The sequence below is a fragment of the Artibeus jamaicensis genome, unplaced genomic scaffold, assembly GCF_021234435.1.
Source record: "Artibeus jamaicensis isolate MK-2021 breed Jamaican fruit bat unplaced genomic scaffold, CSHL_Jam_final contig_1998, whole genome shotgun sequence".
In the NCBI taxonomy this organism is placed as follows: Eukaryota; Metazoa; Chordata; class Mammalia; order Chiroptera; family Phyllostomidae; genus Artibeus; species Artibeus jamaicensis.
Window position 1 is genome coordinate 16,855,724 of NW_026521407.1, and position 16,325 is coordinate 16,872,048.

Below are 16,325 nucleotides of genomic sequence, written 5' to 3' on the forward strand. Positions count from 1 at the left end.
CTGACCTCTCTAGAGCCCCCAATCCGAACTCTTTATGGGATAAATTCCTGGGGAAAGCTAGCACACCTCATTCTGTATTAACCTTCTGTGTTAACATTAACCTTCTGTATTAACATTCTGTGTAACCTTATTCTAGGCTTTTCTCTTTTAGGAGCTTTAATTTTGTAGCTGCGCAAGATAGAGCCATAAAGACCTGTGTCAGTGCCTAGTTGGCCTGCCTGTGTCAGTGACAATGGACATTGGCTCGACCTTCCTTTTAATTCCTTCCCCACAGAGGGAAGTATCCTTGGCGCCTGCTAATCCCCTGTGGGTTCCAGGACCAGCTGCTTCTAACATTTAATATTAGGCTTGCCCAACATCCACCCACACGACCACCCCCACAGCTATAAACTCAAGGCTTTTTATGTCATTTTGGGAATTCGTGAGGAAGAAACAGACAACTGGAATATACAACCTTTTTTGTTTGTTTCTCGACAAAGCCATTTCCATAAGACAAGCTAAACAGAAAACATGCCGCCCACGCTGTGGTAGAATGCGCTCGCCCTCCCTCACAGGCGAACTGAAACCGCAGTTGCTCTCAGAGTCTGCCATTGAGTTTGCTCAGCTGAGTGGCAGTATCCACCTCAGTTGACAAGGATGTAAGGAATGCGTGAAATGCGCTTGCCCTCCCTCACAGGCGAACTGAAACCGCAGTTGCTCTCAGAGTCTGCCATTGAGTTTGCTCAGCTGAGTGGCAGTATCCACCTCAGTTGACAAGGATGTAAGGAATGCGTGAAATGATGTCCAACATTAAACCTTGTCCCATTTCAGTTTAAGACGTTGTATCTGGCCCTGGCCAGTGTGGCTCAGTTGGTTAGGTGTAAATAAAATCTTTAAAAAATAAATATAAGATTACTCTGCTCAAAATCTTAAAAAAAAAAAAGATTTTGCTTTCAAGACAGAACTGAAGTACAAAGATGTGTGCTTATAGGTCCCTGCACCCCCTCCCCCCACCATCACGCAGTTCAGAAGTAAAATTAAAGCTATTTAGAGAGAGAGGAAAAAAAAGGTGGACTCCACAGTGGGAATACACATTTTCTGTTTAGTGTCTAAAAGGTCACTGGAAAGTGCTCAGTTTCCATAGTAACAGTAGCAGACCTGATCAAATCAACAAATAGCTTCAATTTATCTGAGGGTCTCCGATGAACTATTTTTTTCCCCATCGAGACAGGAACATTCTGAATTAGATAAAGTCTTCACAGACAGTGGGAGGAAGCTTTTAGAAAATCTATTTTCAATAATGGTAAACAGAAAGGTGCTTGCTTGCTCTTTACACATATAACCTGGCCCCAGAGTGTTATCTACGTTATTTAAGTACCTAAATTATAATAGTAATTGGAGCATACTAGTTTGATAATCAGTAGTAGGAATAATCTCAAAATGTTCCCCCAGAATCAATAAAAGGAGCTATACTGTGCTACCCAGGCCACCTGCAGGCTCCAGGGTGGTCCTTCTGGTAGACCCCCGACCTGTACCACCAGCCCTGCAAGGCGGCTCAGGCTCATGGGCCGTCACCGTCAATTCTGTTCTGTCTTCTTTGTGTTTAGGCCCTGATGTGGTTCTGAATGGTGACAAATGCAAAAACTGCAAAGTCACAGACCTCACATACTATTGACAGAAGTTGCTGATAATCCAGCTTTAGACTCTGACCGATGGATTGTCTGTAGGATCTATTTAAAAAAGTCTGTTCAAAAAAACATTTCAGCCATAAAAGGTCCAGGTCACCTATTTCCAAAATGCCTGTTACCATGAACGTAGCTCATGGGCCCACAGCCCTCAGGGGACACATTTACTGGGGCCTGGAGATCAGACTGGAGGGCGGGGCAGATGGGGTCTCAGCGTCTCCACTGCAGCCCACTCCTCTGCTCACAGCTTCCCACGCACATGGTGGGTTTTGCTGGGACTTCTGGGGCTGAGACAGACGTGTGTACTGTTCATTAGTAGGCGGCTCCACTATCATCCTAACTGCGTTATATCCGTGTCTCTAACATAGTCACTCCGCCATGCAAAAACCTGACTTCTTAGGCCTAGGAACAGGCTGAGAATCTGGAGGGAATCTACTTTCTGAAGTCCAAGTTTCTTGTAAACCAATGATTTGTAAGCCCAGGAAAAACATACTAGAAAGTCATGGGTTTTGCATTTCAGTCCCCCCCCCCCAGAGTGAACTATTTTTCTTACTTGGGGGGGGAAGGTTGACACCGGCCCTAACAGAAATGCAATGTCTGCTACGGATGCAATTTCACATTTTTTAATAACCTTGTTAAACATACACCAAACAGGTGAAGTTAATTCCAACAATGTTTGTTTGATGCTATGTTTAATAATATTAGGATTAGTACTAATGTTTATTAAATAATAACTCAATCAATTTAGTGTATTTTATATCAATATTTATATTATGTTAACTAACATTCTATATTAGATTTTAATAATGACATAGTTACTAATCGATGTTAATTTTATTTTATATTAATACTTAATATTTATTAAATATCAATAAACAGTATATCTACTAATGCTAATAGTTACTACACATTAAATATCATTTAATAGATATTTAATCTCTATGAAATATCAATACTTTGATATTTATTAATATATTTAACTATACCAATGGATTTATTAAATATATTTTTTTCGATATATCAAAACTATTTTTCTGTATACAACCAATGTAAAAGGCATCACAAACAAGATGTTTCACACACTTTTCTTTACTGGGTCTCGGAAACCCGGTGTGGATTCGATACTTGCCGCCTGTTTCAGTTCGGACTGGCCACACTTTACGCGCTTCATAGACCCGTGGGGCCAGCGGCTTCTGAACCAGACAGTGAGGCCCCTGAGGATTTCCAAAGTAAGAGGAAGTGTGGCCTATTCACTCTTTGGGATTCAGCATTGTGTGACTATTTAGCTGACAAGGCAGTCAAGCCGTGAGGGAGGGACAGGCTGGGCTCTCTGTGCTGGCCGAGCCAATGAGCAGATTTCTGGCTTTCCTCCACCACCTGGAGACCAAGGCTGGGCATGGAGCCAGATGCCAAGGCTGACGACAGTCAGTGAGGGAGAGAATGAGACTTAGTATGAGGGGCCAACTTGGGGTTCTGGGGCACGGCACAGATGGCTCAGGGCACGCGCCAAGTTGAGGGGGTGGGGCTGGTCCCTCGGAAGGGCCAAAGCTGCCAATCAGGTAAGTACCAGTTCAGACAACTGTGAAACGCCTCCTGCCTGCCATGGGACACAGGAGACCGAGTTGAAGCAGAGCCGAAGTGGGGAACCCTACAGCTGAAAACATCACCGAGAGAGGATAATCCGAATTAAGCTTCAGGCTCCAGAAAGCCGTGACTGTTGGGACAAGCGACCCAGGGTCCGTTCTCAGGAATGATTCCTTGACAAAATTTCTAACATGCCAAACAGGGTTCTGAAATGCCTCTCAGAAGCATCTCTTTAGCATTTATAAATATACGTTATCCAAATCTTAAAAAAAGAATCTTCTTACCCAAGCTCACCAGCTAGTAAGTGGTAGAGCCCGGGTGTGAAACTGTGGCTAATTATTCCAAATTGCACAGCCCTTCCAGAACACCACAGTGCAACACTGAGTAACTGGCTCAAGTTCGTGCAGCTGGAGGCGGGTAAACCAGGACTTGAATCCCAGCAGCACTGGCTCCAGGGGCCCTTCACCGGGTGCGGCAGCACTTCCCCAACAACAGCGGTATAAGCGCTCAGCACGGACACTGCCCGGAGCTCAGCTCGCACTCCCCACTGCTCCCCATAGTCACTGTTGCGTCCCTCACTGTCCCCATCAATACTGCACCCCTGAACCCCTGTTCCTGGGAAGGGGTGGCAAGGGAGGAGTCACTGAGACCATGCTCCAAGAGCAGTTATTTCACACTTGATCATAAACTTCCCTCTTTATAGAACTCTGAAAGGACAGGCACACCTTGGTTCATTGCGCTTCACAGATGTTGCATATTTTCCAAATTGAAGGCAGGAAGAACGGCTGTTGTCAAAAAGATGACAACTCGTTTTGTGCGGTGGTCTGGAATTGAACCCGCAGTATCTCCCAGGTGTGCCTGTACTTCCCTACAGAGAGCTCACGCCCATTTCAAGTGACACTGCAATTTGAATAAACTCATCTTGCTTTCTTGAGTCCTGACACCCCAAAGAGTTATTTGTGATACATCATATGCCGGCGCTCCCACAGAGCGTTACTTCATGCCATTGTTTTCTGACAATGCAATGATTCCGTGGCAGATACAGACCAAAGGGTGCGGCCTTTCAGCTACGGATGTGTCTGTGTTGCTCTTTAACGTTTTTCAACGTTAGTTTTAACACCCTGGAGTGAAGCAACGGTAGCAGGCAAGCGTGACAGTTAACAGTAAGAACAGAAAAGGGCTCACATGCTTTTAGCTGATTTGTTCTATTTTATGAGTGATCTGAAACAAGCGATGACAGCAGTGAAAAGCCTTGACAGCAAAACAGAATGGCGTGACCTCATTTAAGGAAATACCGGCTCCTACATCAGAATCTCCAATAACCGTCAACGACGTGTGGGGGAGACAGCCAACCCCACAGGTGGAAGCGAGTTCATCTGGAGTCCATTTGTAGCTAAGGGAGTCGTCAAAGTAAAAATTAGAAGCAGTGATTGGGATCTGGAATAAAATGAGGGAATTTAGCTTTGACTTTGATGAACACAGAAATATGAAAAGTGACGGAGGGAGAAGTGACCCTGAGCCAAAGCCCAGTGCTGGTGGCCCCAGAAGGCCGGGTCCAGGGCCACCAGCCCTTCTGGCTCGATTCGTATAGAGTCACTGGACTCCATGTGGGAGTCTACGGGAAGCAGGATCGGGGAGAAGGTCTTGGTGAGAGTAAGTTGTGGCAGGGACTAGGGGCCGAGCCTTGGGAGGAGGGCTCTGCCTCAGAGTAGAAGGGGACAGAGGCGGGAACAGGGTCTGGGAAGGAAGTAGCTGGGCTCCGAAGGAAGGGACAGAGAGTCATCCTGTCACTGGCCTCACCGTCCTCCTCCCCAAGCCTCCGCCCATCTTCTTTATTCTGGGATAACCCAGGGATGCGGTCCAAACGGCTCAGGGGAAGGCTCACCCGACTGATAAAACACAACGCGAGTAGCTCAAGCTTACCGGCAACCACGGAAGTGGACGAGTGCCAGTCAGATCCTCCGGAACTATTTGAAACAAGGAAAAGACATGGCCAGAAGATCCCCTTTCTTCCAACTGGGAAGCTGAATGTCACACGTACCCTGCTAGGCATAGCTCCAGAGGCGAATGGTCCGGATGCCAGATTTTGTAAAAGATCGAAACAGTAGCATGGACAGAAGTCCTGAGCTTTCAGGTGAATAAAATCAGTACTAAACTGTGTCGTTTCTGTTGTTAACCTACAGCTGCTACCGTCCTCACACTGTGTTCATTCCTGGTGTGGGTAACAGCACACGCCTTTCTGAGGTGCTCACCTTGAGTCTAACGAGGAGCAGGCGTGGTCAATGTACACGCCGGCTCAGCAGGAGACTAGTGACTCCCGATAACCACTTAAACCCGATCTTGTCCAGCGAGTATCCGATCCGTCGCCAGATACACACAAAGTTCCCAATTTACAAACCCACTACGTTCCAGAAACCCATCTAAATGTACACGGAGCCCTATTCCCCCCAAACAATGTTACAAATGGCGGCAGCGCTCTCACTAACACGCCTCTATTTCCTAATGTGGCTGGACTACAGGGTGTGGAACATGCCCACTTCTTAGAGTGTCTTTCAACATGAAAAAAAATTTTTTTTAGAGAAGCTTCGGAAATTAAAAACATAAAACAAAAAAATACCTTTTCTAACCCAGTTTCTACAATGAAACATATTGATATTGACGATGATGATGGTGGTGGCGATGAGAGCCAACACTTGTATATAAGTTTGCTTCCAGGACTTTCCTGTTGACTACTTAATCGAACCTTTAAACACTACCGTTAAGTCAATCTGCTGTTTTCATTCGCAGAGAACACACACACAGGGCGGGCAGGTGTTAACAAACAGCAGGGGTCAGGATTTGACTCTGGAGTCCGTGGGCTGAGCCAGGGGCTGGTAAACTGTGGCCCACAGGCCAAGCGGGTCTGCTGCCTGCTTTTGTAAATAAACTTTTATTGGAACACAGCCTCATCCATTTGCTTACATATTGCCTATGGTTGCTTTTATGCTACAAAGGCAGCATTGAGCAGCTGCAATGATATTCCTGATATGTTAACTACTTTAAACCTCAGGCCTGCAAAGCCTAAAATATTTATCCTGTGAGCCTGTACAGAAGGTTTGCTGAGCAAGGGTGAACCCACCCTTGGGTCACCTCTGCGGAAGCCTCTTCTCTGACTCTGGCCAGGAGCCTCATCGCTAGCAGAGGAAGGACGGCAGCCCTGACGTCCACACTGCTGACAGGAAGTCCAGGGGAACTGCTGACCCGCACAGGGGTCATTGCGTGGTCACGTCTCAATAGCTTCCTGCGTCATTTCCAAAGAGACCTGAAGCAGGGTCCACAGCCACCTCCATGCAGGAGGGACTGTTGATCTTATTTATGGAATACTATTGAACAAGTGAACAAACATGTATTTTACGTTTGTGATTCAGAGACCACTTGTGCTTTGTTTAAAGACAAACAGGGAACAGGCTACAGGACCACAGACACCCTGTCTGTGAAGATGGCGGTGAAGGTTCTGGTTTGTTTTGTCTCTCAGGCAGATGAACTGCTCTAGTGGGACAATGCGTTACGGAGCAAGGTCATTTCCAACCATCCAGGGCCTTTTCTTGGCTCCAAAGAGCTTCATTCACTGCACATTCTGTTAGCCAAGATTTTCAAACCAGCAATAAATTTGTAATTTTTCCATGTTATTGTCAGACGAGTACTGACACAGTGGCAGAGCCATAAATGCTCCGGTGTTTTATTTTTACGTTTTCCTTTCTTCACACTGAACGACTTCTGGTTTCTGGGGGAGGATTTGAAAACCACATTTAGTGAGCTCTTTCTGGGAACAGAGCCGGGCGTGGAAGGAACAGCCTGGGGGGCGAGACATCGTACAACCCCGCTGAGCGGGCCCTGTCCCTAAAGGCACCAGCCACCGGGCTGTGTTTCATCCAGCCCGGATTCACCACTGACCTTTAGATGAAAGAACCTGCACTCAGCGGAATCAAACTGTCACCAAGGGGTGGGAGAGTATCTGTAAAAGAGGGGGTTGGCAAAGGACCAGTGTGACGGAAAGCACATCCGGACAGAAGTTCTCTCTGGAGAGGATGGCACACAGAGGGGAAGCTGCAGCTGGCGGAGGGGGCAATCACACTGTGCCTGGGACTGAGAGGGTGGGGGTTAAAGGAAGTGCCCCCACACCGCACCCTGATGCCTAATGGCACCCCATTTGGGAAGGTGCTGTCACCCAGAATCGCTCGATGCCGACCCAGCCTTCCTGCCCTGGTCCACGGCGGCATGCTGCATCCCAGCAGTCGGCACTGGGAAGTACACACTGTCGTGTTGACAAGCCTCCACCAGAGGCTGCTGTGTGACTAACCCCCTGCCTGAAATCTGGTCTGAGTGTTCCAGTTAAAATGCAGGACAGATGTCATAAAACTTGTGACATCATTCTGACCCCATCACCTAGGGCTTCCTACTCCATCTCTTGCAGTGGGTTCTACAAAGCTCTAAGTAAACGAGCTCATCGAATCCCAATAAAACCTGGGAAGTCCGAGTTGAAAGGCGAATCAAGGGAAAGCGGGACTGTGAGTGCACGCAGGTGCTCTGAGTACCTGAGCACCACACTCAGTGACGGGGCAGCAGAGGCCCCGCCCCCTTGAAACTCACTGACACAACCTGTCCTGGCTGACGTGACTTGCCCTTGGGCAGCAGGCCCAGCTCTCCTTGGAGGGAGGACAGTCACCAGCAGGACACGCACATGGCCTCCAGCTGGCCAATGGAGAGAAATGCTGCACTTTTGGCCTCAGGCCCTCTGGCCTGTTTCCTATTGATTTATTTATGTATGTATGTATTTATTTATTTTTGAGTTGGGAACCCTGACCTTTGTAAAAAGCTGGATTTGTTGCCCAGAAAAACAGGAAGGTCACTCCCCAGGAAGCCACGGAAATGAAGCATTAAAAGTGGGCTGATATTTGTCCATCAGCAAAGTGAAGTGTGTGACACCACCCCACGTGGCATCATCACGACGGCCCAGGGCTGTCCCTCTCTCCAATGCCTTCTGTCCCAGAGGTTCCCGACCCTGTGATCACCAATGGCCACGCTACAGCACAGCAGTCGGCAAGGTTCTTTTTAGCTCCTCAGGTCTCTCCCCTGACTGGGCATCTGAGTGATGCTGGTGCCCAGTGTCCCCAAACTCTCTCTAGAAGGACTCATCCCTCCTAAGGGTGGTGTGACACTGGGGATGGGGCTCCTGTCCTGAGCTGTGGGGCGGAGGTGGCAGTAGGCAATCAAACAGGTGGAAGAAAAACGCCAGCAGGAGAAGGGCTATGCCTGGCACAGGTGCTTGACGCTGCCCCGGACCCTGACCTTCATCCTTGCGTGCCTCTGGGTGTTACAAGGCCTCTTCAGAAAGAACATATTATATATTCCTACTTCTTTTTCTCCTCTGTGTTTTTGAAAGGTTTCATTTATTCATTTTTAGAGAGAGGAGAAGGGAGGGAGGGAGGAAGAGAGGGGGAGAAACATCTGTGTGAGAGGAACATTGTTGCTCTCTTGCATGTGCCCTGACCAGGGACCGAAACTGCAACCCGGGCATGTGCCCTGACTGGGAATCGAACTGGCAACCTTTCGCCCAACCAACTGCACCACGCTGGTCAGGGCTTCTCCTATATCTTTTAAGAGCAGGATCATAAGCTGGGTCCCACTGGCTGAATCCTACCTGTGTCTGAAGGAACAGTTGCATGTTGGACTTACCCAGAGTTTAAGTTTTACTTCGCTGCTAGTATTAAAAGGAATCAGAACATGTCGTAAAAAATGTGGGGTTTTGGCTTCTCTTGCAGGACCGGGGGATCTGGCAGCAGTGGACCCTCATCTAAGCACATCGGTGTCCCCGGGGCCGAGTAGCAGCAGCTGCCGCCTTCAGACGAGGCCTGAACTTACCAGCTCACCCCACTCCCTACCACTCCCTATTGTCTCATCAGCCCTGAGGCCAGCCATTAGGTGCTGTGTATGTGTATTACCTGCGACTCACTCTACCCATTTACGCTCCTGAGGGCATCGGGGCTCACAGCCCCCTCTTTTAAATATTTGCCATCAATATCCACTTTAACCAAATGCCAGTATAACAAAACACTTTCAACACTTGTATGTTTTAACTCCTTTGGAATTCCTTCTACCTGGATATGACCTATATGTTTCTTGGGGACGAAGTTTTATTTGGGAGAAGGGAACAGTAGAAGAGGGGAAACAAGACCCGCACCCGCTGCGGGTCAGCGTTTCCATCACTGTGCAGGAGCAGCCTGCGCGTGTGTGTATTTCAACAGGGTGGAAGAATTTCAGGGACTTCTCAACAGCCGGAGGACGAGAATGATTCAAAAACAAATTGGCCAGTTCCACAGACTGAACTGGCTGGTATACGTTTCCCTCAAAAAGCCAAAAAATGCAGGTGATTAAAGAAACAGAACAACATGTAAAGCCGTGACCTGGGACTTAAGGCAGGTGCTCGGAGAAAAGAACAGCTGTTAAAAGTGGAGAAGTTTGGTGGGTACAGAGACATAGGGACAGAGAGGAGAAAGAGAGAGAGAGAGAGAGAGAGAGAGAGAGAGAGAGAGAGAGAGAGAGAGACGAGGGGGAGAGGAGAATTGGAGAAGGAAGGGGAAAGAAGACAAGTGAACTTGGGACAGAAGGCGAACTCGGGTACCCAACGGGAAGGAAAGAGCGAGCTGGTTTGGTCTTTGCTAAAGCTCTAGAGCACAAGTTAAGAGGCTGGCGCAGTAAACCAATTACTCCCACACGGGCTCGGTTGAGGCCGAAACGACCTCCCGCCACTGGGAGGAGCAGAGCCCTTCCTTCGAATGAGAGTATTGCACTCAGAACCCTGCCCATCTCCCCAAGAAGTACAAACCAATTTCTTACGCACAAATCAACCATGTCCTTTTCTGGGACACTTCCATTCTCTAAGTGAGAATAGGCGCAGCATGTCAACAGCTTCCAAAGGAAGGTGATTAGGTAACATTTTTTGGTTGTAAACAAAAAGAAAGATCAACACCGAAGCTACTTTTTCCCTTTCAGCAGGGTGACCTCAAAGGTCTGGCTCTGCCTGAAGTTATTAAACTTTCTCAAGGAAAGGGGTCCCAGGGATTTTGTGGGGATCCTCACCTCGAATTTCTGCCTGAGTTCCATGTTTCCTTCATCGTCCCCTTCTGGAATGGGCACGTTGTAGTATTCACCTTCTTCTTGGTTGAGCAGCTTGTACCTTTCAGAGACAGGGGAGAGAAGTGTGAAGGCCCCGGGCTCAGCGACCTGTCTTCTGCAGCCTCTGGCCCAGCCTCTCCTGAAATGCGTCCCACAGGGAGACGACAGTCAGAAAGCTACACGTTCGATGGTCATTTGAGACTTCAGCCCCCTTGTTTCCAAACCTCTAACTGCTCTGACGCCCTGAGACTACTGGCCCTTGGCTGACACGGACACAGTGACCCCGGCTTCCTTACCACCCACAGGCCGGCATCTTCATCAGCTCTGAAACGCCGAAGGAGAGGGACCCCATGAAGTCGTTCCTCGTGGTCCGGTCCCAGTCCCAGATTTCTATGGACAGTCGTCGGTCTTTATCTGAAGGTTTTAATTTGCTACAAACAAACACACACACCGTTATGCTGATCATGGTTTCCTGGGAGACACCCCATGCTCATAATGTGAGCTTGAAATTAAAAACTAAAAAGTACATTCGATGCTCTTCCTGTGACTCCCCATTGCCAACAAAGTTCCAGCCTCCAGGTAACCAACGCTCTGGACTAGGGGTTAGCAAACTAGGACCCGTGGGCCAAATCTGGCCCACTGCTTGTTTTTATAAATAAAGTTTTATTGGGACATGGCCATAGCCATACATATTGTCTATGGCTGCTTTGACTCTAGCACAGCAGAACTGTGTGCCTGTGACAGACACTATCTGCCTATAAAGTCGGAAATATTTACTTATTCGGCCCTTTACCGAGCCAGGCTTGCTGGCCTCTCTCCCACACGGCTGAGATCTCTCTTCCTGGCTCTCCACAGGTAAACGGCTCCCTGTGCGCTAGTCTGCCAGAAGGACCACGTGTTCATGTGCAGCCGCAGCCAGCGCCTTCCAACCCCTGACTTATTTCTGCCATTCCTTCCTCCCGGTAACCCCTTCCTTCTTCCCTGTCTACCATCTAGCTCTGAAGTCCTGTATTCCTTCAAGGCCCACTTTAAATGCCACCTCCTCCAAGAAGTCTTCCCTGCTTAAAGGTAAGGATCTTCCCATTTCAGTGGCAACAGCAGTGCCTGTTGTTCACTTATTACATTTCTTAAAAATTATCATTCAAATGTATCAAAAAGGATCTATCATCCTTGCCTTACATCATCCCCTAACCCTCAAAAGATCCTAAGTTCAGCATGAGGTATTTTTATATCATCTGTAATGTACGAGAATTCTTGTGCAGAGTAGATATTGATAATAATTTGGGGCCAGCATCATGTACTTCTTGACACCAAGTTGCTGTCCATCAAACGGGAGTGGCAACAGCTCTCCCCAGCAGTCGTCTGAGAAAGTCTTAGGAACAAAGTGGTGTGTGGAGGCCGTTGTAACGAGCCCACCTAGGTATCACTGACCGAGAGGCAGGCGTTTTTGTGGTGGGTAGGGAGGGCACTGGCTCGAGAAGAGAGGACAAAACTTACAACGTGAAGGACTCGTTCCACTGGGGGTTCAGTGTGGAGCGGATAGTTTTGGTTTTCTGTTTGCTCTCATTCTTGGGATCAGGAATAAGTTTCAGCTTCACGTAAGGGTCTGAAAGTCCATTTGGATCCATGGGGATTAGATTTTTTGCATCTTGCACTGTGAAGAGAGAAGGAAGAAAGATTAAATGTTACGAAAAGGAGACCTGACTCCTATCGCCCGGTGTCAGCACTGGGCTGAACGAGAGGCATGTCCAGATGGTGTTTACGGGCAGAGGAGGTGAGGTGAGAAGCCTCCGACCGCCACCGTCTAGACGAATGAACCGGGGCACGGTTCCAGTGGCACAGGGCTGCTGGGAGAAGCCGGCGGAATTATGTACAGCACGCCTGGAAGGCGGGGGAGGGAACCGACAATTCCTTGATGTGAGCGCCCACTCTGCCCGGGGCACAGTGTGCCGCACTCACCCCCACTACCCACCACTGCAAAATCTGCGATGAGGGCGGCGGACTCCAGGGGACCTGGCTGCCCGAGAACTCCCTTAAACTCAGGCAGAAGCTTTTTAATGCAATGCAGAAAAGGACTAGTGTCCTAAAACAGCACCCCAAGTCCCACAAAAGATTAAAAATGGGAGCATAAGAATAAGGCTCCCCACAAGGAATGGAAATGAGCCGCAGGTCTCTCTCCAATGAAGCACTGGGATGAGAATCAGATTCTTTCCAATGGCAGAAAAAGCCCCAAACGGCTGACGCTGAGGCTGCATCCCGGACAAGCTCATGAGGACCACCAAGGCTGTCAAGAGTAGTGCCGGTGGCAGAATAAGTGTGGGTGCGGCTCCATCATCTTCAGTTTATACGCAGTGCAGACAGCCCACGCACACACAGATCGTCTGGGGCAGGTCTCTTCTGAATGGCGATGAGTTAAAAATCTCAACAGGATTTAGAATTGTGGGCTTCCTACAGAGACATTTGCATTTAAGCTGATGATGTAAAGAACTTATCAATTCCAAACATTATCGAAGTAAGCGGTGGGTCCAAATTTCAATTTCTTATTGCACAGAGGACAGCATGCCAGAACACCTGAACCGGGATGAGGGGCAACGCACTTGGGGTCCCATCTGCTCTGAACGTGGGCTCCGGGGCCAGGCTGCCTGCGTTTGGAGGCTGGTGATGTAGGTTCGTGCAAAGTACTTGGAACAATGTGGTAGGCACACATCAGAGCCGGGTCATGACTGTGATCGTTGTTGTTAACACAAGTTCCTGGCAGAGAACACAACCCAAAGGGATGTGCAGAAACTGGACTGACAGCTTATGAACTGGCAAGCAAATGCTGGGGAGAGCGATGCAATGAGGAAATTTTCTGACGTGGCTGCGACAGCGTGGTGCCAGGGATGCCTTACCCTGAGCAGCAGTGTCAGAGGGTGCCACTAACGAGAGCAGGTGTGGGGAGCTGGGAGAGGGGAGATGGGGGAGAGGAACAAGAGCAAACGGGTGAGGAAGTAGATGAGAAGAAGGGCCAGAAGCAGGAGAGAGAAGGAAGAGAAAATGCGATGGTAGTGTGGAGTCAGACGCTGCCCCTGGGGACCCCGGGCAGTGTGTCTCCACCCCTGCTGAGCACTGGAAACTCACAGGATGTTTTAGTGAGTTCTGACGGATGTGTGCGCCAGCCCCTGGCCCCCACCGGGGAGTCTGACTTAACTGGTCTGGAGGTTGTTCCCCAAGTGTGGCCCCGGGATGGGCATCACTTGGCATCATCTGAGGACTCAGACGAGTCCTCACTTTTGAACATTCAGCATCTAAAAATTGATCACTCAAAATGGATCACTATGGTAAATGAAAAACCAGGATTGTCTGCCATGAATTGAAAGTAACCATGAAAATCAACACAGTGACAACCCGACAGTGTTCCTTATTTCCAGCTGATACAATTGCCCAAGGCCTGCTCTTAGTTGTTACAGAGGGGGAATTACAAGACTAAGAATATTCGGAATATTCCAGCCTCACAGAGTCTTTTTCTAGATTGAAAGAAAACTGAAAAGGGAAACCTTTCTTACCACGTAATTTAATACTTTTAAAAGTCATCTCAAGTACAACCAACAGTCATAGCCCATTGGTGGCCCTGGTGCACACAGGGAGAGTGTTTTGGGGGCGGGCAGGGAATGCCAATTCTGAGACAGTAAGGGTGTCCGGTATTTCAGTCTAGGAGAGCCAGCAGGTCCAAGGACAGACCCAGCACAGGGCCCGTGGCTCATTTCTCGTCTCTCATTTTCTGTAAGAACCAAACTACTTTGACCCACAGAATTAAGGCAGGAAAAATACCACACTGCTCTGATAAATAAACTAGGGTGAATGAGACTTTTGGGGGAAGGGAGGGTAAAGCGCTGTTGTGCCAGCCCAGGGTCTGAAGGTAGTCGGTCTCTAAATACAGCAGCGGAGAACACATCTGCCTTAGTCGCTCTGGCTGCTGCAGCCCCGACCGCCCCTGGGGTCTGTGCGTGGGGGCTGAGCCCCAGCGTGAGGGCAGGCGGGAAGCAGGTGAGAACGTTTGCCCTTTGCATCCTATCAGCAGTTCTGCCGCCGCCTCGCTGAGGACACATCTGCTGGAGGAGCAAATGCGTCCGGGCCATGGAGTTTGCTGTTTCAGAACTCAAGTCTGTTCTGATCCCAGAACTTCAACAGAAATACAGAACATGGGTTATCTCACTATCTGTTGGCTTCAGGTGCCGGTTTTGAAGCCCAGCTATCCAGCCCAGCAGTGAGGAAAAGCAGCCTGGGTTGAAAGGTTAACTCCCTGAGAGTGTAAGATAGCATTTCTGGACAACATCCATCCACATAAGATCAGGAGGACTGAGAAACGCCCCAGTGGTGCTGGGAGACGCCTGACCGAGGTGGCGAGGCTGCCCGGAACGTGCGAGTCCTGAGAGCGTTTCGGCACAGGGGCTGTCCCGTCATGAGCTCAGCCGGCTGGGCGGCTTCGCCAGACTGGAAAATCGGCATTAAAACTGCCCCGTGGTAAACAGAACAGCTGACATTTAGGAACGAAACCAGGGGTCTTTGCCAAGGCCGTGCCCGATGAGGGGAAGTGGAGATGAGGATGCAGGCAGGGGGCGGGCGGAAAGGAAGCAGCGACCGCCGTGCTTTCTTGGGGAGAGGCAGGCTAGACCCACAAAGATGTGCAGGCAGGTGACTGCCTGATGTGCACCTGAGGATACGTCTACTCAGACGGAGGCTGGCTTCTGAGCGGCAGCACGGCGTGGTGGCTGGAAGCTGGGTTCAAATCCCTGCTCTACCACTTATTAGCTATATGACGTTGGACAAGTTACCCCACTTCTCAGTTTGTTCATCTGTAAAACAGGAACAATAATAGTGCTCACAGGGCCGTTGGGAAGACGGATGAGTTACTGCACGTGGAGCATTTAGAAGAGGACCTGGAGCAAGCGACGTGTTAGAGAAGCACCTGCTGTTACTACCGGTGATGTCAGTGCCATCTTTATCACCGTAGTTACCACCACCACCTCCACCATCGTCCAGTCTGTCTGGGCCGGGAGGCGGGGCCAGTTCCTCGGGGTAAAGAAACCTAGTACGTCTAAGCGCAGTTCATGTAGCACTGGAATTTTGAGACCTCAGGGTTAGGCTGGAGTTCAACAGGCAGCTCTTCGCTGTTCCCCAAAGAGCTTGGGATTAAAAACAGAAGAGAACAAAATCAATGCAATCCTTGATCCACTCAGAATGGCCCAGAGGGTCTCATGACCCAGAGAATAGCCATAGCATAAACGATGCTAACCACCTGTGCACTCCCCACCTGACACAAAAGCTGGGTCAAGGCCAACACCGATGAACCCACCTTATGTCTTCCCCCAACCCTGGGGACTTTGAACCTCACTCTGAGGTTGTCTCAGGGCACTCTGGCTGGGCACGGAGCTCTGGGGGGCGCGGAGGGATTCATCCCCTCCCCCCCACACACACACGGAAAGCTCTGCTGAGGACACAGCCAGATCCCCTCTGCCTATGGACCACATTCATCTGCAGTGACCCCCGGTGACCCTGCCTGTCGCAGAGTTCGCCTGCAGCAGACGTTGTCTGGTGATGCGTGAAAATCAAGTGCCTCCAAATTCAAGGACAGCAGGGCCCTTCAAATGATTTGTTTTGCTTTAGACAAGAATTCTCTATTTTTTGTGCCTTTTTCCTTTCTCTAAAAGCACCTTTGTTTATGGTTTCTGTTTAAAGCCAAAAAGGACAAAGACTCAAAACGGGGGCTTGCCGCTGCAAAAGTCAGGATTCCTCAGTGCATGCTGACCTGCTGACCCCTCCCACCGCTGTCCTTGCTCAGCAAAAGTAAGAGTAAACAAGATTCTAAAACGCTGCCCCGCCTCGTGCAAAAGCAAAACTTATATTTCCCGACACTACAGAAAAAAACACAAACGCTCGTGT

At 49.2% G+C, this 16,325-nt stretch overlaps 1 protein-coding gene across 1 annotated transcript in view; it reads right to left on the reverse strand.

Moving 5' to 3' along the window:
• Nucleotides 1-16,325, reverse strand: part of PRKCA (protein kinase C alpha) — a 348,434-nt gene that overhangs the window by 58,180 nt on the left and 273,929 nt on the right. The window contains exons 6-8 of the mRNA XM_053655561.1: nt 11,901-12,057; nt 10,700-10,834; nt 10,368-10,464 (exon numbers count right to left, since the gene is read on the reverse strand). Of these exons, the coding sequence (XP_053511536.1) occupies nt 10,368-10,464; nt 10,700-10,834; nt 11,901-12,057 (389 nt within the window). The remainder of the gene's footprint in view (nt 1-10,367; nt 10,465-10,699; nt 10,835-11,900; nt 12,058-16,325) is intronic.